The 28,000-nt window shown below is 42.8% G+C and overlaps 1 protein-coding gene across 1 annotated transcript in view; it reads right to left on the reverse strand.

The window, feature by feature from the left end:
* Positions 1-28,000, reverse strand: part of prkacaa (protein kinase, cAMP-dependent, catalytic, alpha, genome duplicate a) — a 74,607-nt gene that overhangs the window by 41,468 nt on the left and 5,139 nt on the right. The window contains exons 2-3 of the mRNA XM_060942493.1: positions 5,706-5,767; positions 652-780 (exon numbers count right to left, since the gene is read on the reverse strand). Coding sequence (XP_060798476.1) covers positions 652-780; positions 5,706-5,767 — 191 coding nt within the window. The remainder of the gene's footprint in view (positions 1-651; positions 781-5,705; positions 5,768-28,000) is intronic.

Below are 28,000 nucleotides of genomic sequence, written 5' to 3' on the forward strand. Positions count from 1 at the left end.
GAATGAGGATTCAAAATGGCAGCTCGGCTCGGTTTTCCCTTTCGGGCGCTCTCGTTTTCTGTTAGAATTTGGCAAGCAGAAAAAATAAAACGAGATTCTTAAGCAAACTCTTCCATCCTCACTTCCAACTTTAATCAAAACTGTAATCAAAAAAAAAATTTCCACAGTGGAGGCCAGATAAAGCAAGATACTATATTCTTATTAAACATGACAAAATAAATAGTGTTAGATAAATGCAAAAAAAAAAAGTTAAATTAGATAATTTATTTTTTGACCATAATGTCCCAAATGAGAGAGCAGTTTCTGAGACGGACCCATATCTGATGAGTTTTCTCTGATGTGCATAATTTCTAGCTGGGATCACATCAGTGCCCTTCCCCCCCTTTCATTTAAATTATATTTATTATATTTGCAATGTAACTGAACGATGCATGAAAACATTTAACTGAACAAACGAAACTGCGTTTTGTATTTTTTCCTGTTTTTTTTTTTAAAAATACGTTAAACCTTAGTAGACTTTAAAGGAGGAGAAAAATAAAATAAAATCAGACGAGTACTGATAGAGAAGAGAAAGTGGTATCGTGCCGTCTCTAGTCAATACGTTTTTGTTTGGTTTTTTTAAATTTTTTTCTTTTAAGTTTCCCTCCTAACCTTCTGTTTGTCTAGGATCTTCATGGCGAAATGCTGCCCCGTTTCTTTGTGCTTGACCAACATGACCCGCCCGAAGGAGCCTGTGCCCAGCGTCTTCAGCCTCTCAAACTGGTCCAGAGACGCAGTGTTCTGGGAAAGAAACAGAAAAAAAAAAAAATCACGATACTAAGACACCACACACAGACTGTACTATACATATCAAGACAGAACAAACTGCTGGGTCTCTGACAGATAGAAGGATTCAGCTGATAAATATGCCTTTTCCCATCTAGACACATCTTCAAGGACAGAAACGCACCAAAAACAAATCAATCACACTCCTGCACTTCAGCGCTTGTCCAGAAGATGGCCCCGCAGCTTTGTTATACTCGAGACAATGTACAATCATCTGCTTGGATTTTGGTCCTAATCAGATCTCGCTCTTGTTCTCGATTTAACTGGACTTTTTTCTTTTCTCTCCACTCATGACACACTTTGGCACATTACAAAGAAAGCGTCTCGAATACAGTTGTGTTGTATTAGAGTTACAGCCCGTGCAAAACTGTTAAGTTTTAAGAAGGGAAACTGAGACACAAACGTATGAATGAAGAGTTTGACCAATCAGCAACTGGCAATAAAGTTGCATTAAAAAGAAGAAAAATAAAAGCTGAACCACAGCTTCTGTGTAGCGACTAAAACAAATCCACGTGGTGTTGTTTGTTTCCAAGATGCTTTATGGACGATTCTGATATACTTATAAAACTTAAAGAAAGGGAATGTGTTACCAGGATGCTACTAGGACTGCTGGAGTCATGTTCACATTACTGAGTCGAGTATTTCTTTCTAAATTAAATATACAGTGCACATCAGGGATCTCAATTTTTTGGCAATAACAAAAATAAATAAATAATTCCTCCACACCCCTCCCTCCCTCTTTAAAATGCCGGGTTTATTTATTTTATTTTAATTTTTTTTTTTTTTTTTTGGGGGGGGGGGGGGGAGGGGGGGGGGTCTATCCATCCACCTTGAAATTAGTGTCATGTCCCAAATCACATACGTACAGTGGTGCTTGAAAGTTTGTGAACCCTTTAGAATTTTCTATACATTTCTGCATAAATATGACCTAAAACGTCATCAGATTTTCACACAAGTCCTAAAAGTAGATAAAGAGAACCCAGTTAAACAAATGAGACAGAAATATTATACTTGGTCATTTATTTATTGAGGAAAATGATCCAATATTACATATCTGTGAGTGGCAAAAGTATGTGAACCTTTGCTTTCAGTATCTGGTGTGACCCCCTTGTGCAGCAATAACTGCAACTATACGTTTGCGGTAACTGTTGATCAGTCCTGCACACCGGCTTGGAGGAATTTTAGCCCATTCCTCCATACAGAACAGCTTCAACTCTGGGATGTTGGTGGGTTTCCTCACATGAACTGCTCGCTTCAGGTCCTTCCACAACATTTGGATTGGATTAAGGTCAGGACTTTGACTTGGCCATTCCAAAACATTAACTTTATTCTTCTTTAACCATTCTTTGGTAGAACGACTTGTGTGCTTAGGGTCGTTGTCTTGCTGCATGACCCACCTTCTCTTGAGATTCAGTTCATGGACAGATGTCCTGACATTTTCCTTTAGAATTTGCTGGTATAATTCAGAATTCATTGTTCCATCAATGATGGCAAGCCGTCCTGGCCCAGATGCAGCAAAACAGGCCCAAACCACGATACCACCACCACCACGTTTCACAGATGGGATAAGTTTCTTATGCTGGAATACAGTGCTTTCCTTTCCCCAAACAAAACACTTCTCATTTAAAGCAAAAAAGTTCTATTTTGGTCTCATCTGTCCACAAAATATTTTTCCAAAAGTCTTCTGGCTTGTCCACGTGATCTTTAGCAAACTGCAGACAAGTAGCAATGTTCTTTTTGGACAGCAGTGGCTTCCTCCTTGCAACCCTGCCATGCACACGATTGTTGTTCAGTATTCTCCTGATGGTGGACTCATGAACATTAGCCAATGTGAGAGAGGCCTTCAGTTACCCTGGGGTCCTTTGTGACCTTGCCGACTATTAAAGGCTCTTGGAGTGATCTTTGTTGGTCGACCGCTCCTGGGGAGGGTAACAATGGTCTTGAATTTCCTCCGTTTGTACACAATCTGTCTGACTGTGGATTGGTGGAGTCCAAACTCTTTAGAGATGGTTTTGTAACCTTTTCCAGCCTGATGAGCATCAACAACGCTTTTTCTGAGGTCCTCAGAAATCTCCTTTGTTCGTGCCATGATACACTTCCACAAACATGTGTTGTGAAGATCAGACTTTGATAGATCCCTGTTCTTTAAATAAAACAGGGTGCCCACTCACACCTGATTGTCATCCCATTGATTGAAAACACCTGACTCTAATTTCACCTTCAAATTAACTGCTAATCCTAGAGGTTCACATACTTTTGCCACTCACAGATATGTAATATTGGATCATTTTCCTCAATAAATAAATGACCAAGTATAATATTTTTGTCTCATTTGTTTAACTGGGTTCTCTTTATCTACTTTTAGGACTTGTGTGAAAATCTGATGATGTTTCAGGTCATATTTATGCAGAAATATTGAAAATTCTAAAGGGTTCACAAACTTTCAAGCACCACTGGATGCACCATTCTCGACGGTCACTGAGTACTAACCCTATTACAGTTGGTGTTTAATTTTTAAAAACCTTTCACATCAACTTCAACCCGACTAAAAAGTCTGGTACGCAAAACAGTCTTATGGATTTTCTTGATTAGTAAATACTTTAATGTCAGGTCAGGGTGTTTTATTTGAGACGCAGCTCATGACAACAATCACGACGACAGCGGAGAGTTCAGAGAGCAGCAGAAAGGCCAGTGTAGGCTCAAAGGTTAATGCTCTGGGCTCCTGATCAGAAGGTTGGTGGTTCAAGCCCCAGCACCACCAAGCTGCCCTTTAATTGGGCCCTTTAGCAAGGCCCTGAACCCTGTCTGTTCCAGGGGCGCCGTATCACAGCTGACTGTGTGCTCCGAGGTGGGATACGTGAAGAAAAGTATTTCACTGTGCTGTAAAAAAAAAATAATTGCATCATTTGAAGATTTTATATCATCAGTAACGTACATATGTGACTAAAAACCCAAGGAATATTCCTCACACTGGATTACCAGTCTAATGGGAAGGCTCGTGTTGTTCTGGGAAAATAATCCACGCCGGAGTTCTGTTCTACACGCCGACACAATCAGCCTGGTTTATACTCCACGCATGATGCAGTTCACACACTCGTTCATCCAAAAGATTTAAAACCAACATCCAACAAATGGCGCATCAGAGAGAGAACGTTCCTGTACATCAGGTTTCAAAGTCAAACCGTAAAATGTTGAGAGATTTTATTCAGAATGACATTACACACACCGACAAGCTCCGTTTCTCTTTACTTTCCGCCGTCGTCATGAGCTGCGTCTCAAATTAAAAACCCTGACTTTACAGCCAAGTATTTATTCATCTACAATCAAAAATCCACAGGACTGTTACACAAAACAGACCTTTCAGTCGGTCTGACAGCGACTCGAGAGGTTTTTAACTATAATAAGAAAAACCGGTTAACGTTAGTTTTCAGTAACAGGTGAGATAGCGCATAAGGATGTGTTATGAGACAACACTAGTTTGAGGTAGAGGGACGTTTGTTCATTTTTAATTGCTGAAGTGCACTCGCGGGGCGTCATGATGGAGGAAAAGACTAAAATGGCACGTTCCATATTCATTTAGACGAAGCTTATCTGAATGCGACTCCCAGTAACATTTCAACATATTAGCGCACACGACCTGAAATTCCTCATGAAACAGAAGAGGAGACTGTGAGCAAGTTTGGGAATTTAATTTTGTTTTAGAAAAGAAAGAATCTTGTTAAACTGGGATCAGGATACTATAGCATCAAGGGTGAGGGTTAAAATTGGGAATAAAATTAGCTCATGTTTAAAGTCTAATTTTCTGTAAAGGTGATTTGTGACAATGTATGTTGTTAAAAGCGCTGTACAAATAAACCTGACACTGAATTTGGGGGGCAGAGAGTAGGGGGGGGGGGGGAGAGAGAGAGAGAGAGAGAGAGAGAGAGAGAGAGAGAGAGAGAGAGAGAGAGATGAGAAGAGAATAGAGAGAGGGGGAGAAGTGAGAGAGGAGGAAGAGAGGGGGGAGGAGAAGAGAGGAGGAAGAGGGGAGGAGAGGAGGAGGAGGGGAGAGAGGGGAGAGGGGGGAAGAGGAGGAAGGGAAGAAGAGAAAGGAGGGGAGAGAGGAGGGGAGAAGAAGAGAGGAGGAGAAGAGAGGGGAGGAAGGGAAGAAGAGAGGAGGAGGGAAGAGAGGAAGAGGGGAGAGGAGGAAGAGGGGGAGAAGAGAAAGGAGGAGAGAGGAGGAGGGGAGAAGAAGAGAGGAGGAAAAGAGAGGAGGAGGAAGAAGAGGGGAGAGAGGAGGAAGAGGGGAGGAAAAGAGGGGAGGAAGAAGGGAAGAAGAGAGGAGGAGGGGAGGGGAGGAGGAAGAGAGGAGGAGGAAGAAGGGAAGAAGAGAGGAGGAGGAAGAAGGGAAGAAGAGAAAGGAGGGGAGAGGAGGAGGGGAGAAGAGAGGGGAGGAAGAAGGGAAGAAGAGAGGAGGAGGGGAGGGGGAAGAGGGGAGAGAGGAGGAGAAAGGAGGGGAGAAGAGAGGAGAGGAGGAGGGGAGAAGAAGAGAGGAGGAGGGGAGAAGAAGAGAGGAGGAGAAGAGAGCAGAGGAGGAGGAGAAGAGAGAGGAGGAGGAGAAGAGAGGAGGAGGAGAAGAAGAGAGAGGAGGAGAAGAAGAGAGAGGAGGAGGAGGAGAGAAGAAGAGAGAGGAGAAGCGAGGAGGAGGAGAGAAGAAGAGAGAGGAGAAGTGAGGAGGAGGAGAGGAGGAAGAAGAGGGGAAGAAGAGAGGGGGAGAAGCGAGGATGAGGAAGAGGGGAAGAAGAGAGGGGAGAAGCGAGGAGGAGAAGAAGGGAGAGAGGAGGAGGAAGGGAAGAGAGAGGAGGAGGAAGGGAAGAGAGAGGAGGAGAGATTGAGATTACCTGTGCTGGATTCTCCCATTTCTTAAGGAAATCTTCTTTGGCTTTAGCGAGAAACTCCTTCACTGTGGAGAGAGAGAGAGAGAGAGAGAGAGACACGTTTAAACAAATGAAATCTAGCAACACACAAACACACACACTTTTCCTACAACAGCTCATCCCAAAGTGTTTTATTCCTCAATTCTGAAATTGAGAACAATATATTGTATTTCTTATCTATTTATAGCTACCTTTAATGTTGTGGAACCCCTGTGAAACCAGTTACGTCCTGTTCTCACTTACACTACAGCAGCTATAAACAGTCGCTCCCTCACCATCCCCCCACACAAAAAAGTTCACGTTTCGGGGAAAGCACAAAAGTGTAAACTCCTCTGTCCTGAAGATGTCAGAAAACCTCCTGCGCTGACACTGGAGACTCCTTCAGTAAACGTCTCCTTACAGAAAACATCAATCAGTGAAACAATTAAAACCATTAGGATGAGTGCATTAATATAATCCTGCACTGCTGTAACAGAAAACTAGAGAATCCAGCGGCGCCGTGGTGATAACGATTAATATGACAAGTAATTTCAGTTCTGAAACAGAGACATATTAATGACCAATAAGCACGAAGTAGAGGCGTCCATTTTGGTTTTTCCCCAATTTGTAGCTTGACATGTTGAGAATGATGAGATTCTGAGCTCCGACTTCCCAATTCCAAACGCATAATCATCTCTAATCTGAGCTCTCTCACACACACCAACACTTCCTGTTCCCACCACGACAGTCAAATCAATAGCAGCTGGTGCCCTCTGTGTGTGTGTATTTTATTTTATTTATATATATATATATATATATATATATATATATATATATATATATATATATATATATATATAAAAAAAAACCAGCATCATCATCAAAACCTTAAACTATATCGAGTTAGTTATTAGGTGTGCCTGATAGTGTACACACACACAAAGAAGTGCACCCACCCCCCCTTATCTTTATTGGACTAATGGCTGTGTGGGAACGCCGCGAGTCCCGGCCCTTCCCCATTTGCCAGGCTGCTTCGGACTCTCGGGGGACACGATCTCTGGAGCGAGAGTCTGGACAAAGCCTGAGAGAAGTATTTCAACTCCACACAGCAACACGCATACGCTTGCAAAGCACACATGTAAAGAGCACGTGCGCACACAGTCTGAGTGAAAGCATGAGATGTTATCTGCCATTCACACACTACAGCCATAACTTCCCCTGCAGTTTGGTGCTCTCAGGACCAAGCCTCTTCCTCTAGCTCAACTGCTTCCCTCTCTCTCTCTCTCTCTCTCTCTCACGGTTCTTTACAAGGCCAAGTTCTGACATTTCTACTCAATTCAGATAAAAGGAAAAGGGAACAGCAACCAGAGACCAAAGTTGACGCCTCCCCCCAAAAAAAATAAATAAATAAAAAACCCACACACCCCAGAGAAAGTCATGCCACAGCACCAATATTTTTGCACTAACTACAGCACACACATCGCAAGCTGCTCTGCTCAGATAGGAATATGTCCAAAAAGAAGTCAGCCAGAGCAGAGTCAGGAATTTTTTCACTAATACCTCAGTAAGTGCTTTTTTCCAGCGGCGTGAAAATGTTTAGTAGAAGATACAGAAGAAACATTCTGATAAAAAAAAAAAAAAAACAGCGGGGGGAGGAAATAACTTTTCCCGGACTCTTCCTGAACTATTCCAGTATTCAGTTGTCAAGTGAATCATGACAGGATGTCGTCGAATTTCCAAAAATCAAACGCAGACCTTAAAGGCGCCCTTCCACCACAAACGTTTAATACTGGCTCTTTGAAATACCATAGTTCACTCCGAGTTGCATATGCATGCGAAAATGTAATTCTACTCCCGTTCCCTGTATTAGTTTATGAAAGAAAATAGTCGGAAAAATGAGCGAATCCGAAAAAACCCTACGAACTTGCGTCACTTCGAAAATTAGAATTCATGGCCTCGCCCACCTTGGCTTGCGACCGCCCACGGGAAGAAAGTTCGGATTTAAGCGCGAGGAGAGATAGCAGAGCCCATCTCGTCAGTAGCTAACGAAGAGGACCTAACAGCAAGCTGAAAACATGTCTGAACAAGTTTGTGCCTGTGTTATTTGTCACAGTAACACATCAACGTTGCATTTCTTGCCCAAGATAGAAGAGCTGAAGAAGAACTGTTTGGAATTTATCTTTGGAACACCACCAGCGAAGTATAATGCAGCGTTAGTACTGTGTTCTGATCATTTCAACCACAGTGACTTTTCAAACTTCGGTGCCTTCAGTAGTGGTTTTGCTTCGAGGTTGTTTTTAATCCCTGGATCTGTGCCGTCAAGACGATCGACCACCAGCTCACAAGCTGGAAGTAAAACATGAACTTTTTGTTACAAAATAGCATGTTCATATTCTCCACGTTAGCGTGCATGACATGGTCACAAGCTCGGCGGGGATGAGTTTTTTCCGCTTTTTCTGAGTAAAAAACGACCTTTTTATATTATGCCAAATCCGTTAAGAAATTTTTTTATTAATTTCGGGGGGTTGGGGTATATTCCTTCATGCTGTTCAAACTTTATTAACTCCAACGATGTTTGCACATTATTTGTAAGTCACCATCTTTAGTCTCGTTTAAATCTCGTTGAACGTGATGTAAAATTCGTGTTATCTACATTGTTATTGGTCAAAACATCGATGTCGAGACCATAATAGCCAATCAAAACAGTTTTTACAAAAGACACCCACATCCGCTTGTTCTGACCCACTGGAGGGAGCGTCACATGCTGTTAAGCCAATCAGAGGTAACACGTTTACATGTCATGTATATTAATGAGGAAGAGCTGAAATCCTGTCGTTCTCCCACCACCCACTCCTCCACCAAACTAGAACAGCCTGAAACAGGAGAACCACAGCATTTTTTCCACCAAAACCGGCTCACAGGGCATTCATTCATACTAGAGACCACCGCACGATTAATGAAAAAACGATGCAATGACACCTTTAAAAAAAAAAAAAAAAAAAAAAAGACGACTTCTAGATAGAGAGACAGACAGAAAAATCCACCATCCAAAATCTCTCAATCCATCAGGAGGGGTGGGAAGAGATTTTATAATAATAATAATAATAATAATAATACCACCTTCAACTTCTAATCCAATTCCATTTCAGCATTTGTGTAACTTATGGATGAGTTGATATGAGACAGGGAGGGAGGAAAAAAAAAAAAAACAATACTTGAAGGCACAAAACAAACCGCCATCAAAACACCGTCACGTAAAGCAAAAATCTGAAGAAAATCATTTATCTACAAAAGTAAGTTACTTTAAAACTGAAAAGCGTAAAAATTCCAATGTCATTTTATTGCCCCCCCCAAAAAAAATTTTTTTAAAAGAAAACCCCGGGTGGCACGGTGGTGTAGTGGTTAGCGCTGTCGCCTCACAGCAAGAAGGTCCTGGGTTCGAGCCCCGGGGCCAACGAGGGCCTTTCTGTGTTGAGTTTGCATGTTCTCCCCGTGTCCACGTGGGTTTCCTCCGGGTGCTCCGTTTTCCCCCACAGTCCAAAGACATGCAGGTTAGGTTAACTGGTGACTCTAAATTGAGCGTAGGTGTGAATGTGAGTGTGAATGGTTGTCTGTGTCTATGTGTCAGCCCTGTGATGACCTGGCGACTTGTCCAGGGTGTACCCCGCCTTTCGCCCGTAGTCAGCTGGGATAGGCTCCAGCTTGCCTGCGACCCTGTAGAAGGATAAAGCGGCTACAGATAATGAGATGAGATGAGATTAGATGAGAAAACCCACCCACAACGCCACACCTCATGATCCTGGTGAAGTGCATCATGACAATTTATCACATCAACATTACCGTCAGCACAACATTTACAAAACAGAGAGTCACGATTCCTCCTTTCTGATGAGCGCTGAAGCACACCAAGAAAAAGCAACGCTGAATTTAAAAACAACCCAAACATCTGAACTCTTGTAGCAAGAAATGATAAATCTGTCCTAAACAAACTTTTACCACGACATAATATTACATTCATATAAAAAAAAAAATTTCACCAAACAAAGTCTGAAATGACAGAAGGAAGCGTCATGTCCGATCATGTTCTCTCGCCCAAAACTCAGCAGTGATGGATTTTTATTTATTAACAGATTTAAAAACTAGATATGCGTGGTTTTTTTTTTGGTAAAGCGCCTTTACATTCCATACATTTCCAGACTTGCATAAGAAGCTGAGAAGCCTAGAAGCTCTCCTCCCTCACCTTCACCCAGCACCGCCGGACCCTCCGACCCTCCCGGCGCTGCCTCGGAAGCTTGACACAATGACGTCGACGATGACTCCCCCCTCTTCCCACCGTACCTCCTGGAGCTCTTACGGTCACACATGAACACACTATGCGTCCTTCCTCCTCGTCTTCTTCGTTAAAACAGCCTCATGGCTCCTACATGGACGTCCAGTCTGAGCCGCGATGCTGGGTCTCTCACACTCGCCACCCAGGCGGATCAATTGAACCCGTGCTCCATTTGTATCAATATTTATTCTGCACACACTGCGCTGTTTCTCTCTCACACACATGCACGACTATATTGATCACAACAGGGGCCCAGTCACCAAGAGGAGTGGCGCGGCCACCATAACAGATTATTTCCAATGTGACGGGAAACAAACAAACAAACAAAACTTCGCCCTACGAGCTGACAGGTAGTGAGGATTTGTGAGTGGCTGTATAATCAAAACGCGTACATGTGTGAGAGACAGAATGATCACACACCCGTCATCCTCTACTCTTTGGAGTTTATGATCAATCGTACGAATCAATCAGTGCAGCTCCGGGAGACCGAGCCTCGCCATGACACCGACCGAAAAGGTCAAATCGGATTGTGCCAAATTTCTACCAAATTCTCCGCGCTGATTGGTCGGAAGGTGTCGATTCGTTTTCTTTAACAATAAAGCAGCTGCAAAATCACAAGTGTTGGGAAAGTTTTCTGGAAGGAGATGTACATTTAAAGTGCATATCACGAGTAAATTCAGGAGCAAGATCAATATAATTCTCCTATTTTATATTAAACCTTTGGTCAAATATCTAACATTCTGCATTCTCTGCATTTTTTCACCTTGCGCAATACCAGAAAAATTCAGTTGAAAAATCAAGCCATTTGAGGCGAATTGGTCCACCTCTGAAAAAACTTGCCATTTGGATTTCCTGGGAAACATTGATTTTCGTGACGTCGTCATCTGCGGGACACCTCCTTCTGAATCCTACGTCAGCACTGGTTTGTTTATGAGAAAACGACCTGGTGGTTTTCTGCAAATTTCTTCAACGTTATTGCGTAATTATTAAAATGGTTAACAGATGTATCGTAGGAGGGTGTAGCAACACCAATCCTGATGGGATTAGTACTCATCGTTTCCCAAAAGACCGGACAATGAGAGAGAAATGGGAGCGCTTGGTCTACACAGGCTGTGCACTGAAACCGTGCAAAGCTCGCGCAGCCTGCTGGCGCTTCCGCAGGTGACGTCACGAATCTGGCTCCAGACTCCCTTGGGATTTTTCCAGACGCATTTTATTTTATTTTTTTCTGCGCTAGACAGATGGCTTTATACAAAATTACCCTTCTGGATGAGTGTGTAAAGGGACATACTTTCATATTTAAAAAAAAAAAAAAAAAAAAAACACGAAATTGGTCCAGAACACGCACTTTACCATTGTAGGAGTCGTCTCCGATTCTGTTCAGCTTTAACCTTTGACATCTCCAGGACAGGGAGAGTTTACGTTTCGCGGTTTCTCAGTAAAACACAAGCTGCATTTTTGTTTTATTAACTTCAAGCGAGGGGAAACACATGCTACAACTTCACTGTGTGCCACTTCTGATTTTATCCATATTTATGAAATCTGCACTTTCCACATTGCTGGCATTTTATTTTAATCGCTTGATCGGGCCAAGCTGTTGGCACGGTGGCAAAATGAACACCATGGAAAATAAAAAAAGCTCTCCAAGCTCTTGAATTTCTTATTCTTTTAGGATTTTGTTGCTGGAACAGAGCTGAAGTGACCACCCAGAACAGTGGGGGGGGGGCAACATGGAATGGCTCCAGATTAGACACCGGAGTACTGCTGGTGGAAAAAGGCCATCAAGCAGCAGTGCCAAACCTCCCCCCCTCTGCAGAGAGTCATGCATAAAGGAAATAAAGAGCAGTGCTCATTTGCAGGGCAAAAACAAAGAGCGAGTTAAAAGGGAAACTGGAAAGCAGAAAAGAGTGCAAAAAAAAAAAGTTGAGAGAAAGAGATCCTCTTATATGATCCTCTCCATGCTAAATCACCAGCGTCGTCCTCTGCCTTATTTCTGACGTCTGTAACCATCTCTCCGGTCCCGCTATAATTTCTCTTTAAATGGTGTTTGACAGTTAATTGCTCAAAAAATAAATAAATAAATAAATAAATAAATAAAATGATACCTGACTGCAATTATTCTGAGCTCAGCTAAAGTTTGGTAACTGAAAAGTATTTATTTATCATTTAAAAAAAAAAAAAAAAAAACCACACACACCACACCAGTATTAGTGATACGAGCAACCATAAACGCTGCAGCATTTAAAACATTGCATCATCTCTCATGCCCCTTTTCCACCAAAGCAGTTCCAGGGCTGGTTCGGGGCCAGTGCTTAGTTTGGAACCGGGCAGGGCTCGAAATTAACTTTTTTTCTTTGTGTCCCCCAGTGGTCCCGAATTCTGTGTTGTATTGTCCCGAATGGAAGCAATAGTGTCCCCATTTTTTTCCTCTCTGAAATAACCAGTGGTTAATATTATCATATGAAGTTACTATTATATTTGTAACTATGCAATTTTGAACCCTTTATATCATTTTTACAATAAGTCACAAGACACAAGCGACACATGTCCTATACATCATCTACTTCAAAATTACAGTTATTGCATTTTCAGTTTATTAAACTTTGGCGATCTCACTGTATGAATAGATACCCGTTTATTTAAAGGGGCCAACTAGCTCATTCAGAAAATGTTTCAACTCCCTACATCTGCAGTACACTTTAAATAAGACCCCTTTTATGTTCATTTCATCTACTTATACCTTGAATATCTGTTGGCACTTATAAGGCCAACTTATCATTTTCACCATTACCGTTATCCATTTTTATGAACTTTCCGTTATCCATTTTTATGAACTTTCCGTTATCCATTTTTATGAACTTTCGCTGCCGGGTGCAAATGTTAGCAACATCAGCATAGTGCCAGGTCCGAGCCTAGTTGTGCTGCTGACTGACTAAACTTTCTGAACTAGAAAGACACCAAGAAAACTCACTTATTCTGTTGAACGGTATCTTCCGTCAATATCATCCACATCATTCCTGTTGTATTTTATAACGTGTTTAACAGTGTTCATTAAGTTCATTCAGTTGCTAGCGTTGCCTGCAGACCAGGCGATGACGCTTTGGATCCTGAAGGTCCCGGAGACGTTATGTCTGGGCTTTCAGTTTCTTCCCCGCGGTCGGTCCGCTTCAACCACTTCAGCATTTTTGTTCTGGCAAGAGTCGGCGCAGCGTGTGCGCTAGCAATTCCATTCCAAGTCCATATAATGCGGACTCCGGCCGAAGATTCTCGAACAGAATGCGCTGCTCTGTAGCCTACGGATGCAGGTGCATCGAAAGTGTAGCTACTATGTATTTTTCGCTGTTAACGTTTTAAAATTAAAATTGACAAATTAGGTGAATGTCGACGTATGTGTTACGGCTTTGTAAATAATATTAATGTACAACTTTTTTTCTAGATCTATTTTTTTCCATTGTCCCGGGATTGTCCCAGATATGATAATTTTGTGTCCCGATGACATTTTTTATGGTCCCCGGGACACCGTTAGTTTCGAGCGCTGGAACCGGGTTTTCTGTTTCAACTGACAAAGAACTGGCTCTGGGGCCAGAAAAACCGGTTCCAGGCTAGCACCAACTCTCTGCTGGGCCAGAGGAAAGAACCGCTTACGTCAGCGGGGGGCAGAGTTGTTAAGACCAACAACAATAACAAGACCGCGAAAGATTGCCATTTTTAAGCGACGAGAAGTAGCAGCTGTACAAACGCGAAGTCATCCATTATTATTATTGTTGTTGCTGCTTCTTCCGTGTTGTTTTTGCTTCGATATTCGTGCCAAGGTTTATGCAAACGTAGCGACGTAACTGACGTATACAGCAACATAATGACGTGGCTTCCCTTAGCACCGCGACCTATGGAAAAGCAAACTGGTTCTCAGCTGGCTCACAAGTTGAACAAGTTGTAAACCAGCACTGGCCCTGAACCAGCCCTGGAACTGATTTGGTGGAAAAGGGGTATCAGTAATACACACACACACACACACGTATCTACGCTTAAGTCATGTTTGCAAATCCATTTTCGATAAAGCTTTTCCAGTTTATTATTTGTTTTTTGACTTCTGCTGTTCCAGTCAGAGCGCTTACATGCACATCCAAATCGAGCTGCTGTCGGTAATCGAGCTAAGGGTCCCAGCAGGGGTGCCAGAGAAATCCAATCCTACATGCACACAAGGAAATCGAGCTATTGTGTGAGGTACATTGTGCACCTGAGCCACAGGTGGCGCTACACGCCCCATCGTGTTCGTACACTTCTGGTTGTCGTCATGAAGAGCTATTCAAGAGTATAAACAAAGTTATCAGTTCCGTGTTCTGCTCGCCATTTTCTCTTCGTTCGTTCGTTCTCCTTGTTCCTCCTGACCTCTTCTGCTGCTCGCTACTACTGTTGTCATGCCGACCGAGGCTGTTGTGTTTCCCGCTTGTGGTCTCGTCACTCCCGGAAGGGGCAGTGCTGAAGTAAGTAGCTCGACTACGTAGCTCGATAGGGTTTACATGCACCAAGTAGCTCAGCTACAATCGCATAATCTAGGTCGCGTAGCTCGATTACGAGAAATCCAGTTCGGTTCGAGTTCAGCCGAGCTAAGGTGTTTCCATGGCATTTAGAACTTCGATTTCAGTCGAGCTACGGCAGAAATTCGATTTTCTCTATGTGCATGTAAACGCACTCAGTGATGTTGAGGATCTAGCGGATGTAGACGGATGGAGAAACTTGTTCACTTAAATCGCTGAACTCTTATGCGAATGCAGCGCATCAGGACAGAGAGAAAGACTAAACCAGGACGCGCATTAAAACTGAGGCTTGTTTGAATGCCACACCCAGTAACTCTAAATTCATATCTAGGTAATAGTAATAAACTGATAAATCAAAAAAAAGAGATGATTTCTTTCACGAGTCCATTTGCAAAACCAAGTGACCCCTGGACTGGGAACCCCTTACACACCATTATTCGTCAAACCAAAATGGCTGGTTGAGCAAAAACAAACAACAATTCCTGGAGACACACTGTACCAATAAATAAATAAAATAAAGCTGCATTTCCTTCCATCATGCCTGTAGTTCTCTTTCCAGAACAGAATCTTCACTCCTCTTTTCACAAAACAGTGCAGAGACAACCAGATGCTCAGGCACCATCTATCAAGATAGCTCTTGTAAAAACTTAAGATTTACGGATCGAGAGCGCTTCGTTAGAGATCTCTCCAGGTTTAAAAAAAAAAAAAAAAAAAAAAAAAGAGCATAGCTTTAATCAGCAATTGCTTTTGTAGTGTGCGCATCCCTACGTCCACAAACACGCGTCCACTGGTATAACTGTACACCTCTTATGTCCAGCTGCCCTTTGACCACATAGAGGACGTCTTGGTAGCAACACTACACTAAAACCAAGGTGGACTTTTTATAAACTATTATACCAATTATAAAAAGCATACAGAAATTTATCCACACCCAAAAATCTAAATAAATCAGACCACCTCTCGCTCTTCAGTGTCTTAATGATGTGGATCAGGACACAGTCAGACTCGCTGTAACCTATAAACCCTTGGCCCTGCTGCACAAAGTCTGAAGGTGGAATTATAGCAGAAAGTAGAAGGGTTATGCAGAACAGTGTAGTTCCACTTGGAGCTCAGATACCCAAAACAAAGACTGTTGGTGCTACAGAACAGTTTGAAGCACAAAGATTGAAAATACTCAGCAGTTTACCAACATTAACCTTGAGGCTCCTGTGCAAAACAAACCAAAACCGTTGAACCTTAACCGTGGTCTCAGAGAAGGTTGGAAATTGTGCCCATTTCCTTTCTTTTCCCAAACTATGCCTTTAAGTAATTCGACCCCATTTTTAAATGGAGTTCAGGATGCCAATCGAGGACGAACAACAAAACAGATGCCCAAGTTACCATGGACTGTAAGCCACAGATATATTTATAGATGCTGTAAGTGCTCCACCTTGACAGCACATCAAATCACAGGCTGAAGGCCTGCAAACAAAAGGCATCCGTGGGTTACAAAACGTGTGACCATGGTTATATTTGGGGAAGTATACAAATCATAAATAGAGTGAGACCTGAGCTGAAAGGACCTTTGACTTACAACTGGTAGCTCAAAGGAAAAAAAAAAGTGCTTGCTGATTAAGGACAAGAGTGAGTTTTGGACAAAATCCTACAGGCGCTGATGAAATGACGGATGGAGAGCACCTTGTCCAGCTGAAAGGAACAGAGGGAGGGTCCAGAAAACAGGACACACTGACAGATCTCCATGGGAGACAGACACACAGCCTCACTGGAACTCTTACGTGAAACAGCCAACACCAGGCAACAGAGCAAACATCAGACAGTGAATAAAAAGACGTTTGTGTGTGTGTTGGCAGAGCCACATGAGTCCACTGGGCTTCAACTGCAAAGTGTATTAAAATAATCTAATCCTCTCTACAACACCCTGACCTACAGAAGGTTTCCACCAACGCTAACCAAGCAGCTAGATTGCCAAAACGCCACAATCACACAAGAACTCCAAGACTTGATCTTTATCATACATCTCCCCAAAAACCCAACCTCTTGTTCGGCTTCTCCTTCCACCGTCCCACCCAGTCACGAGTCGCCTCGGCACGTCGTTGGGCTCCACCTCTCCAAGCATACTCTCTAAACTGAGCCACTCCCTACAGACAAAGTCTTCTGGGTCATCCTGGGAATGGTGTCGACTGCCCTCACCAGCATCCACATCGCCGAGACAGGGACCAGCATGGTGGAAGAGTCTGCCTGCTAATCTCTGCAGCACTGACATCCCCGAGCTTGCGTTTCACTTCGCCTGGAGGTGTCCAAACTTGACAGAAGTGGAGTTTTACATCCAAAGATGATAGCAATTCGATGACGTATTGGAATACCAATCAGGTTCCCTTCTTGCGCAACTCCACCTTTGGCTCAAACGGCCTCACTTTCCCACCTCCGTTAGACCGCCGGAGCTGTACCTCTACGTCGTCGTGTTATGCCGCCTTCTCTCCGCTACATAGTCCGCGCAGCCATGTCGTCCTTTCTGCGTGCACCTCCAGTGAGAAATGGCCTTGTTAGTCAGTAGCTCTGATTACAGTTCTGCACCTGTCTCCAGGGATCAGGGTGGGCCAAAAGAGATGGCAACGATAAAGCCATGAGGCATGCCATGGGCAGGAAGTCCAGAACCCTCCCCATCCCCTTTCACAACCTGTCCTGGGGTCACAGGCCTCATCCTTCTCCTCATGAGTGTCCTCAGACATGAAAAAAAGCTCTTTGCTTTCTCAAAGCAAATCTATCAGGCTTATTCAAATGACAGTCACATGGCAATAAAAATCTGCTTTTCATACCTAAGTTTGAGCAGCAGCAGGGCCGCTGAGACTCATTTCGCACATATCTGTCCGTCCTCACAGCCAGGGCTCTCCAGTTAGGAGTGACTCGACAAAGATCTTGACTTTGGGTGGTGGAGAATGTCAAATATCAGAAAACAAAAAAGGAATGTCGGGTTGAGTTTCTTTCCACCGATGCAAGTACGTGTCATAGGCCACATTCCATCATACACTTGCCAAAGTTGTTGGTAAATGTCATCAATAGCCACAAAGTTAGAGATATTTGGCCTGCCAAAGCAAATCAGCATGTAGCTAATGAGGGGCAAACAAGAGTAAAAGTTGAAGGTATCACCACCTGAAGCCATGTGCAAGAAGCCACACAAAGTGGACTTGTTCTTAGTGCTGGGCCTCACATGATGTTCAAAAGACTACAGTGTCACATTCCAGCCCGGAGAAATTCATGATGCTCTAGCTGCATCATATGACTCCGCCTCCACAGCTTCTATAGTGGAGAAACACACACACACACAACCCACACCCATCCCGCACCAGCCTCCGGCTCCCCTGAGATCTCAGCCCTACAAGCTTCTGTTTATCTTTCAGGCTTTCTCCACTCCCCCCCCCCATAAACACACATCAAGCTCTTCTCCACAAGTTGACCTTCGAGGTCAGAGAATCTCTCTCAGGAAGTCCAGTGTGACTGGAAGCTCAAAAATATTTCCCACTTCTTTTCCCTGGGGGACGTTACAGTAACTTTCTTCCCGAGGAGATCTAGGGTAAGCCCAGGTAACACAGTACACCCCGTCTGAACGGATATGTACTCAAAGATTATGTTGTATCCTATGGGAAAAGAGGTTGTGGAGTTTCCTTTCAGTATAAAGACACTCCAGGAAACGGGAAGCGCTTGCTCATTTCTATCATCTCATGCCAAAACGAAGTCAGAGTAAAAAAAATAAAATTAAATAAAATAGAACAAAAATAGAGTGTTTAAAGGATGTGTCAGAGATGTGACTGACTGTTCTCAAGTCAAGGAGTTCTAAGCACAGGTACAGCCTATATTATATATATATATAAAAACACATACGTAATGGTCATGTGATTAACGATCAAGTGCTTACAATAAGAGGTGTAGCCAGTACACGTACAGGGTTCTCCAGAAAATCTGAAGTAGTAAGCTTTTTTAAAATAGAAAAAAAAAAAAGGGAGTAGGTGGTTCTGGAATTTGCGGCGGCAAAGCCGCCAGGGCACACCAAAGATGTGCTAATACTGGGGAGATCTAGGGGCATGCCCCCCCTGAAATTTTCATGCCTTCTGGTGCACTCATCATTTCCCTGGAAAATGCTTGCAAAATATCTCATCTCATCATCTCTAGCCGCTTTATCCTTCTACAGGGTCGCAGGCAAGCTGGAGCCTATCCCAGCTGACTACGGGCGAAAGGCGGGGTACACTCTGGACAAGTCGCCAGGTCATCGCAGGGCTGACACATAGACACAGACAACCATTCACACCTACGGTCAATTTAGAGTCACCAGTTAACCTAACCTGCATGTCTTTGGACTGTGGGGGAAACCGGAGCACCCGGAGGAAACCCACGCGGACACGGGGAGAACATGCAAACTCCGCACAGAAAGGCCCTCGCCGGCCACGGGGCTCGAACCTGGACCTTCTTGCTGTGAGGCGACAGCGCTAACCACTACACCACCGTGCCGCCCCGCTTGCAAAATATATGTATGAAATTTCCTTCCAGATGTGAGCGTGCTTTAGCCTAGTAAACGAGACCCAACCGCCTAGCGGCCAAAAATATTTTTTGCCTAGCGAATGGGTCTAGCCTCGCACCATATAAACAAAAACACCCCGGGCATCAAATCGTCCCGCCAATCACAACGCAAGGTTTTTGTTTGGATTCTTTGGGCGGGCTTTTGCAGGAGTGATGACAAAGCTGCGCGACGCTGAAGAAAGCACAACAGGAAAGATGGCTTCGGGCTAGTGAACAGCGCGCGTTTGACTCTGCTTTGGAATCAGTTTTAGAAGAATTAGACTTGGAGTTTTCGTTGAAACATGAGCAGGAAGAGGCTCTCCGCTCATTCCAACAGTCACAGTCACTGTTGCGCTGATTGGTCAGAGCGTTGGCCTATACGCACAGAGACAGTTTGAAAGACAGCGGTTTGTTCCTCCTACCCGCTTCGGAAATGTCTACGGATCGAGGCCAGACTAAATATTCACATTTAGTCTGGCTTGCCAGGTTAAGCGTGCTTGGCTTTCTCAGTTCCCCTCTGTAGTACGCTGCCTGACTCTGTAACATAACTACATGGTGAGCTTATTTGGTGCATGCGTAATGTACTTTGTGCGCTCCTGGTGTGGTATTGTATAGTTTTAATTTCAGCATAAATATTTGCACACAGTTATTTGCACTTGCACGTTATAAGTACGACGCCATAGCTAAGGGGCCGGACATCTCTATGGGAACTCAGGCACTGCGAGTAGCGTCTGAATATGGAAATAACAGTTCAAGTCAAGTAAAGTTTATTTATAAAGCACTTTAAAATACAACAGAGGCAGCTGAACAAAGTGCTGGACAAGCAGGTAAAAAGACTTGAGGACACCATAAAAACACAGACAACGTAACTTGAGGACACCATACACACAGAGAAATGACAACACGACCTGACAACTAAGGACCAACAACCCAGGTCAGTGCAATCTTAAAACAAGAAATCATGTAATAAAAGGCACCAAGGCACAGTAATAAATTTAGAGTAATAATTAACTAGGAGTAAGAATTTAAATAAATAAATAAAAAGACTCATGTAACATTAAAAGAAAAACACAAAATGAATAAATAAGTAAATAAAAGCTATACAGAGTTAAAAGCCAAGGCATAAAAATGGGTTTTGAGATGAGTTTTAAAAACAGCTAAGGACGGGGCTAAACGAATATGTAGTGGAAGCTCGTTCCAGAGTTTAGGGCCAATGACTGCGAAGGCTCGGTCCCCTCTACTTTTCAGTCTGGAGGGGGGTACAACTAGGCGTAATTGGTCGGCTGACCTGAGGGCACTGGAGGGGGTGTGAATTTTTAGGAGGTCAGACAAGTAAGAGGGTGCCAGTCCATGTAGGGATTTAAAAACAAATAGAATCTTAAAATGTATCCTGTAGCGTATGGGGAGCCAGTGAAGAGCAGCAAGCACAGGTGTTATATGTTCTCGCCTTCGTGTTCTAGTGAGAAGGCGGGCGGCAGCATTTTGAACAAGTTGCAGGCGTGAGATTGAGGAAGTTCTTCGATAGAGAATGATAAATCTAATTAATTTTCTTTAAGTTTACTTATACATACGTTCTAATTTAATAAACTGAGGAAAACAAAACTGAATTCACACAACTTTATTTACAACTTTAAATTTTGCTTGTTGTACCCCAAATAAAATATACTGATAATACTTCACACGGTTTTTGGATCTGAGCATCAGTGTTGTAGTCGAGTCACTAAACCTCAAGTCCGAGCCCAGTCTCGAGTCCCCAGTGTTCAAGTCCGAGTCAAGTCCAAGTCATTAAAAGAAATTTCGAGTCGAGTCCGAGAACAAGACTCCAACTGCACCATTTGACGGTATGTGTTTGTTCCTGAACATGGCGTATGAACAGCTGAATGCGCTACTCTTTATCAGGGAGTGTGAAGTATTCGGTCAGAGATGGCTGGGAGACGGATGTAAGGGCAGAAGGTGTGTTTATTAATACAAGTGAAGACTAGGGCTGTAACGATATGCATATTGAAATCGCGATACGCAGAGCCATGATCCGTATCGCGATACAAGAAGGCAGAATCGCGGTACACCCTTTCAAACTTCTCCTCAGCCCAAAAACAGAAGCGCTTCCAAACTTCAATTTATGAATACTTTACTTTTTATTTAAATTACATTTTAAACTTACTTAAATTACTTTTACTTTTTTATATCTATTAGTAAGTCGTTTTTTCGCTGACCTGCGACAATCTTCTGCGAGTCACGCAACGTCCACACTCGCCACTGGCAGAGCATTCATTTCTTTTAAGCGGTCGCCATTCTGGTTGCGACGCGGGGAGCGAATCTGTAAACAAGCAGCTCATTGGCTGGCTAGGTGTGCCACAAACCAATCACAATCACTTGACCGGAAAGGCATGCAGTGTTGCCAGATTGGGCGGTTTTAGGTGCTTTTTGGCTGGTTTTGAACATATTTTGGGGTGGAAAACATTAGCAATATCTGGCAACACTGAAGGCATGTCTGCTTGGGTGGAAGCCTTCTGCGGCAGTCACATTTTGACACGCGAGCAATGTTTCACCATAAAAATTCCGTAATTTCCATCTGTTTTCCGCGATCACAGAAAATCATTGGCCCTATGAGAGTGAGACAGTGAGAGAGCCACCCCCCCCCAAAAAAAAATCTTAACGGATTTACACGATTTGGAAAAATGACTTTTTCAGAACCGAAAAAAACAGAGCTTCCGGCTCAACAGTATTATTTTGAGAAATAAAACAAATCTTTGGATATACATTTGTTCATTTTTGCATACATATTACTCATTCTCTGCAGTGGTCTGAATTATCTGTTATTAAATAGTTAATGTAAGTAAGTAAATGTTAATAAGTCAAATTTACTACTTTAAAAAAACATTTTAAAAAAATCGTGGGCGTATCGAATCGTGGGTCAAAAATCGCGATACGAATCGAATCATGAGTTGGGTGTATCGTTACAGCCCTAGTGAAGACGGTAAACAATCCAGAACGGCAGGCAAAATCATAAGGCGGTGAAACAGGCAATAGGTCGAGCGAGGCACAAACAGACTATTGTAGACTCGACAGAATCAAAGACAAGGAACAGGAAATCAGGGAACAGGAAACCAAACAAGGAAATAAGGCTCGGTAATGTGTCAGCAATGCAACTCAATACTTCACAAAGTAAGTGTTTTCTCACAGTTTTTATATCGGTAGGGTGACTGAGCCTTAATCCTGTGCAGGTGCGAGTTGTTTACAGTGCACCCAAGAGTCTCTGATGCAAAGGCGCGCAGATGTGACACTTGTGCGAAATTAGTACAAAAATTAACGTGGACATAAATACCTTATGCCAAATTATTATGGCACGTTACAAAAAAAATAAAGAAAAAATTCCGAGCCCTCGTCTCTAATTTATGAGTCCGCGTGCAGTTAATGCACAAGTCCAAGTCCTCAAATCGAAGTCAAGTCACAAGTCCTTAAAATTAAGGCACAAGTTGGACTCGAGTCCTGGACTTGAGTACTACAAGTCTGCTGAGGCCATTATGAAAAAATGTTCTGTTTCCGGTCCACCGGCCGGGTGAGTGCTGTTTGTGCGGTTGAAATTTTTTTTTTTTTAAACGCTGGTTTTTCAACATTTTTTACGGGTTCGTAAATCTAAAATCGAACTTGACATTTCCGCATTCCCAGGGCTTTCCACTAAGGCTCATACTAGCCAGCCATGACAAATAAGTAGCCAGCCGGGGGAGTAAACACAAAAACTCCTGTGCATGCAGTTCCCAGGATTAAATGTATTTTCCACAGACCATTTATTTATTCACTTTACTCAAATACAAAGTAAAATGGCAGTAAATCTTCTTTCTTTTCTTGCGTATTGCATCATGAGGCGTTCCTGGCTTGTAAATCTCTTATTTTCGGTGCATGACACATTCACGCAGCTGAGCATGCTATGAATTAACAACGACAACGGTCTGCAGTGGGGCTACACAATTACACACTCAGCCAACATTTCTCCATTTGTGTATGAAAATACACTCCAACCACTCAGTTTGGCTTCATTTACAACCAACGGTGTCTTTTGATGCCAGCACGTAATTGAACGAGAGAAGACTGGTTTACCGGAGACAAAATAAGCGTTCTCTCTGCTTCTGTTCCCTCCGACGGCCCCGACACACTACTGCCTCCGCCGAGTGCGCGCGCACACACCGCATGTCGGGGCCGCGGATGAGTTACTCTCCCTTGAGCAATGAGTCGGCGGGGAATTTGTGGTTATCATCGGTACAAACAGCACGAATCACAACTTAAATGAGTGCGGTTCAGTTTGACATTGTCAGTCCGTTAGATAAACATTTCATTTTATTAAAATCAAAAATTAATATTTAGAGCCTGTGGGCTACAAAAATAAGTCATTAAAGTAGCCGGCTGGACTTAATCGTGTAGTCGGCTGTATGGCCGGCAGCTGGCGCTTGTGGAAAGCCCTGCATTCCGTGCAGAATATAGAACTGAATCAGCTCTGCGCATGCGCCGTGCGGCACAAAAAAATGGCAGCTACCATGAAGGAAGGAGATCCGGAGTTTTCAAACATTTGCTTAAGTGTGAAATCGCAAAACGGTATTCTAGCGAACAACAAAATAGTAAAGATTCAGAAAAACAAATCATTCAGTGATCATTTTAATAGTGTAATTTCATCCGAACTAGGCCTAACGCTCGATTTAGAACTACAAAAAGTCCGCGTGTCGGACATTTTAAGTACCTTTGTAAAAGTTTTGCAAATGTTGCAGTCAGCGTTTAAAATGCTAACAAAGTTTTTGTACAAGTTTCAGTTGATTAAACCGTCATATTTTATTAAACGTGTCTGCTTTTGTAATAAAAAAGTACTGAAAGAAAAAGCAAACACAGCATTGCGATTTTTTATCCATCCATATATTTAAAAAAAAAAAATCCCTCCCTCCCGACTGAAAATTTTTTTGCTCACCCGGTGGACAGGAAACGGATTTTTTTTAAGGATGGCCTGAGTGTGACAAAGTGTCCAGAAGAACTGTGGCTGGTTCTGTAAGATGCTCAGTAAAACCTACAGCTCATTTCCGCATAAAACTGCACTCATTGGACTGGAGACTATTTTTTTTTATTATTTTTTTTCCAAGCAAAGGGTTGCCCCACACCAAATATTGACTTTGTTATACTGATTTATTACCGCGAGTTGGCCTAGTGGTTAGCGTGTCCACCTCTCGATCAGGAGACCTCGAGTTCTATTCACGGTCGGGTCGTACCAAAGACCATCATAAAAATGGTACCTACTGCCACCTGGTAAGGCACGCTGCAATACTGATGCAAACGGGAAGTCAAACTCTCGCGGTAACCAGAGGACCCGCCCCGCACTGTAACCCTAGCGATGTAATAGGCGACAGGCCGAGGGCTATGAAACAGAGATCGGCACCGCCCTATGCGCCACATGTTGTGGGAACGGACTTTGATTTGATTAGTGCTGTCAAGCGATTAAAATATTTAAATCGCGATTAATGTCGCGACTGTCATAGTTAACTCGCGATTAATCGCAATTTAATCGCACATTTTTGTCACATAAAAAAAACATTGTAATTCTCTTATCAGCATAAAAAAAGTGAATGGGCTTGCTTTGCACCAATGTTTTTTTTTTTATTGCAAAGCATAACACGTCTTGACACAGCCACTGCAAAGTGAAACCTAAGCCGAGCACCGGCGCGGGGCTAGCAAGAGAACCATGAGTGAAATGATCTACTGTTTGAGTTAGTCTACAACTAAAGAGAGATAGGTTACACAGTGACGGTAGGCTTGACATGCTTGATTATAATATAAAGTACACTATTATATTAAGTTTAAGTTGTTCGTTGATAAATATTGCATTGAATCTGATCTTTACTGTTTCAGCTCACTTAACACATTTTGTACTTTTACACTTTCTGCCTGTTGATGCGTCGCGCTGTCCAATCAGAGGCGGCCAAATTTGCATATTACAGGAAGGATTTCTGGGATAGCATTGAGTTTACAGTTCAGAGGGATCTGGCTTCTTTAGACGCTGTCTTCTTAAAACTGAATAAATATTTAAAAAGAGCCAAATTAGCCAGTCTTTTGAACGGCTCTTTTCAAAGAATGGATCACAAAGATGCGGATCCCATCAAAGAGCCATAAATCCCAGCTCTACTAGCGCGCCCTGCCCGTGCTGATTCTTGGGGGGGGCGCGCAGAAGACTCTGGTTGTGCGGGGCGTGGCATTACAGTCTAGCTGCTATCGTTTTTCTAACCAAAGTCTCTGTTCCAAGTTCCTGGCAGTTTCAAAAACTTATGAAAAACCTACATCATGCCACAGAGCGTTAATCTCGCGATAAAAAAAATTATCGCCGTTAAAATTGAGTCAAGTTAACGCGTTAATAACGCAACATTTCTGACAGCACTAGATTTGATAGATTTATTATGGCTTACTGCTCACTATTTATAGTATTTTTTAAAATGTCGAAACATTTCATTTAATTATTTTTAAGCTGTTTTTGGTAGACAGCATTTCTTTACATGTGCCTAAGGCACAGTACTGTATGTCTCAGAAAAATTTTATTTGAAGTAACCAATATGATTATTGGTGTCCATGCCACAAAGGGACAGGCACAAAAAGCTTTAAAAATGGTAATTTTTTTATGGGTATTTTTACATTGTGGAATGTTTCATAAACTTAAATTTTACCTTACTGCTTTATTTGTCATTGTTTAGTTAACATGGGGCGGCCTTGGGCTGAAGCAGTTTCCCCGGGGCGCTGTAGCATAACCGCCCACTGCTGTGTGTGCTGCTTCAGATAGGTTAAATGCAGAGGACAAATTTCACTGCGCTCGAGTGTGCATGTGATAAAGGCTTCTTCTTCTTGTTTCACTGTTATCTAAAGTTGTAGATATTAAATAAAGTTTAAAACGTGCTTTTTTCAAAACACAACACTAATGTTTTGCTGTCTTCCTTTCAACACATCGCCCAAACCCAGCCTGAAGTGCTCGTTATACTTCATGTACACAGGAAGTCTGAGAAATTGTGAAAGTGAAAACAGCCACGAAATCTATTTTTAGCCTTAAATACACTAACTTGCAAGGGGGGGACCTGAGCATTTGATTATACCGTTATTTCATTTCTACGAGTCCCACAACAGTTTTTGGGGGTGAGGCGGGGTGTTACATTTAAATTTTATTTCCTTTCACACCCTGTGTCCGAAATCACTCATTACTCCCTGTATTACTGTTGCACAATTAAAACGCGCCATATCAGTCAGCTGGTGAGTTTCAAAATAATAAAACACCAGGGTTTCCCATACGTAGACCATTGTGTGGCGCAGCGCCACACAATGGATTCCTAGCGCCACACAATCAGACTCGCGATTTTGAAAAAAAAAAATTCCGTTGCGTATCGTTCTGTTCATTCATAGTGCTCTTTCTTCTCGTTCGTGCGCGCGCAAACAGAGACAGACGGAGAGGCATGCTAATTAAAAATAACCAGGGATGAGAATTTTCTGCCGATCGGCGGATTTCCGACTTTTTCAGACCAAAATGATCGTTTTTTGAGATCGATGTAAACCCATTGAGAAATTCTCGGGGGGGGGGTTATGGTTAACGATCTGTGGTCACCTTATAACGCAGACATCCCAAGTGTCCCGGAAGTTCCGGGAGTCTCCCGCAAGTTCCGGGAGTCTCCTGCATATTGATAGCGGCTCCCTGATGCCCGCACATTGGAGAATATCTCCCGCAATCTAGAGCAAGTGCGTGCACGCGAAACATTAATGTCTGCATCGCGCATATGACGGAGCGCGCGAGGGAGCGCTAGAGAGAGAGCGCATGCTAGACAAAGAGCATCCTGATTGGGTTACTCAGCAAAATAAGCCAATCATCTTTCAGTGTGGGCGGGCTTCTCCTTTCTCGAGGACCGAAGTTTTCAGTTGAGTCAGTGCAGCCTACAGGATCGGCATGGCAGAGAGAGTGCGCGCCCCAAAAAACCAAAATACAAAACCCACTTCAGCTCAGATTACACAAAAGAATCTCCGTCTAATAAGGGTAAAAAATAATGACAGTTTCGCGCGATGTACTGTTTGCAGCAGTGGTTTCAGCATTGCCCATGGTGGCTTAAATGATTGTAAAGGACATGTTGAGGTGAGGAGGGTCATTTCATGTGCATTATATTTAGGTCAACAACAGGCTGGCATGAAAAGACCAAACTTATTGAAGATTTCCGTAAAGTAACAATGTATGAATATACATCATATATATCAAATACACGTCATATATAAGTGTGTATCTTTTTATAAATGAGGTTAGCTTATCTAATGTAGCATGTTGGGGAGAATCATACTATCATATCTATATTTCTGATAAAATTTTAGGTATGATACCGTGTATAACTCTCCTACTTATTGCTCATTTCATAGGGGGACGGAATTGCTGGCATGTGCCGCGCGGGAGCGTCTGCCCAAACTTTAGGCTGAGATGAACTTCTAGTTTTTGATTTAAAAAAAAATTCCAATATGTAATGCCCATTGTCCATGCCTGTTCTTTAACTCAAAATCACCATCTCGATCTTCAAATTGACCATATGGTATATGCATTACATTACACAACATCCTGTCCAGATAAAACCTAGTTAGTACACACAGCAGTTGAAAGGGAAGTGATGAGTGATGCTGAATGTTGCCTGCTTAATATGCGAGACCTCCTGCTACCATGATAACATCAGAAGAAAGCTTAAGAGAATTATATGATAACTTTTTTCTGGTTTGCACTTCATTTTAAAGGATTAGAGTATTCAAAGACATGAATAGCAAAAATGCAGAAATATAATACTGTAGAGCTCGTTTATATTAAAAGGTGCATTGATTTTTTG

This window comes from Neoarius graeffei, chromosome 16 (assembly GCF_027579695.1).
Source record: "Neoarius graeffei isolate fNeoGra1 chromosome 16, fNeoGra1.pri, whole genome shotgun sequence".
Taxonomy (NCBI): Eukaryota; Metazoa; Chordata; class Actinopteri; order Siluriformes; family Ariidae; genus Neoarius; species Neoarius graeffei.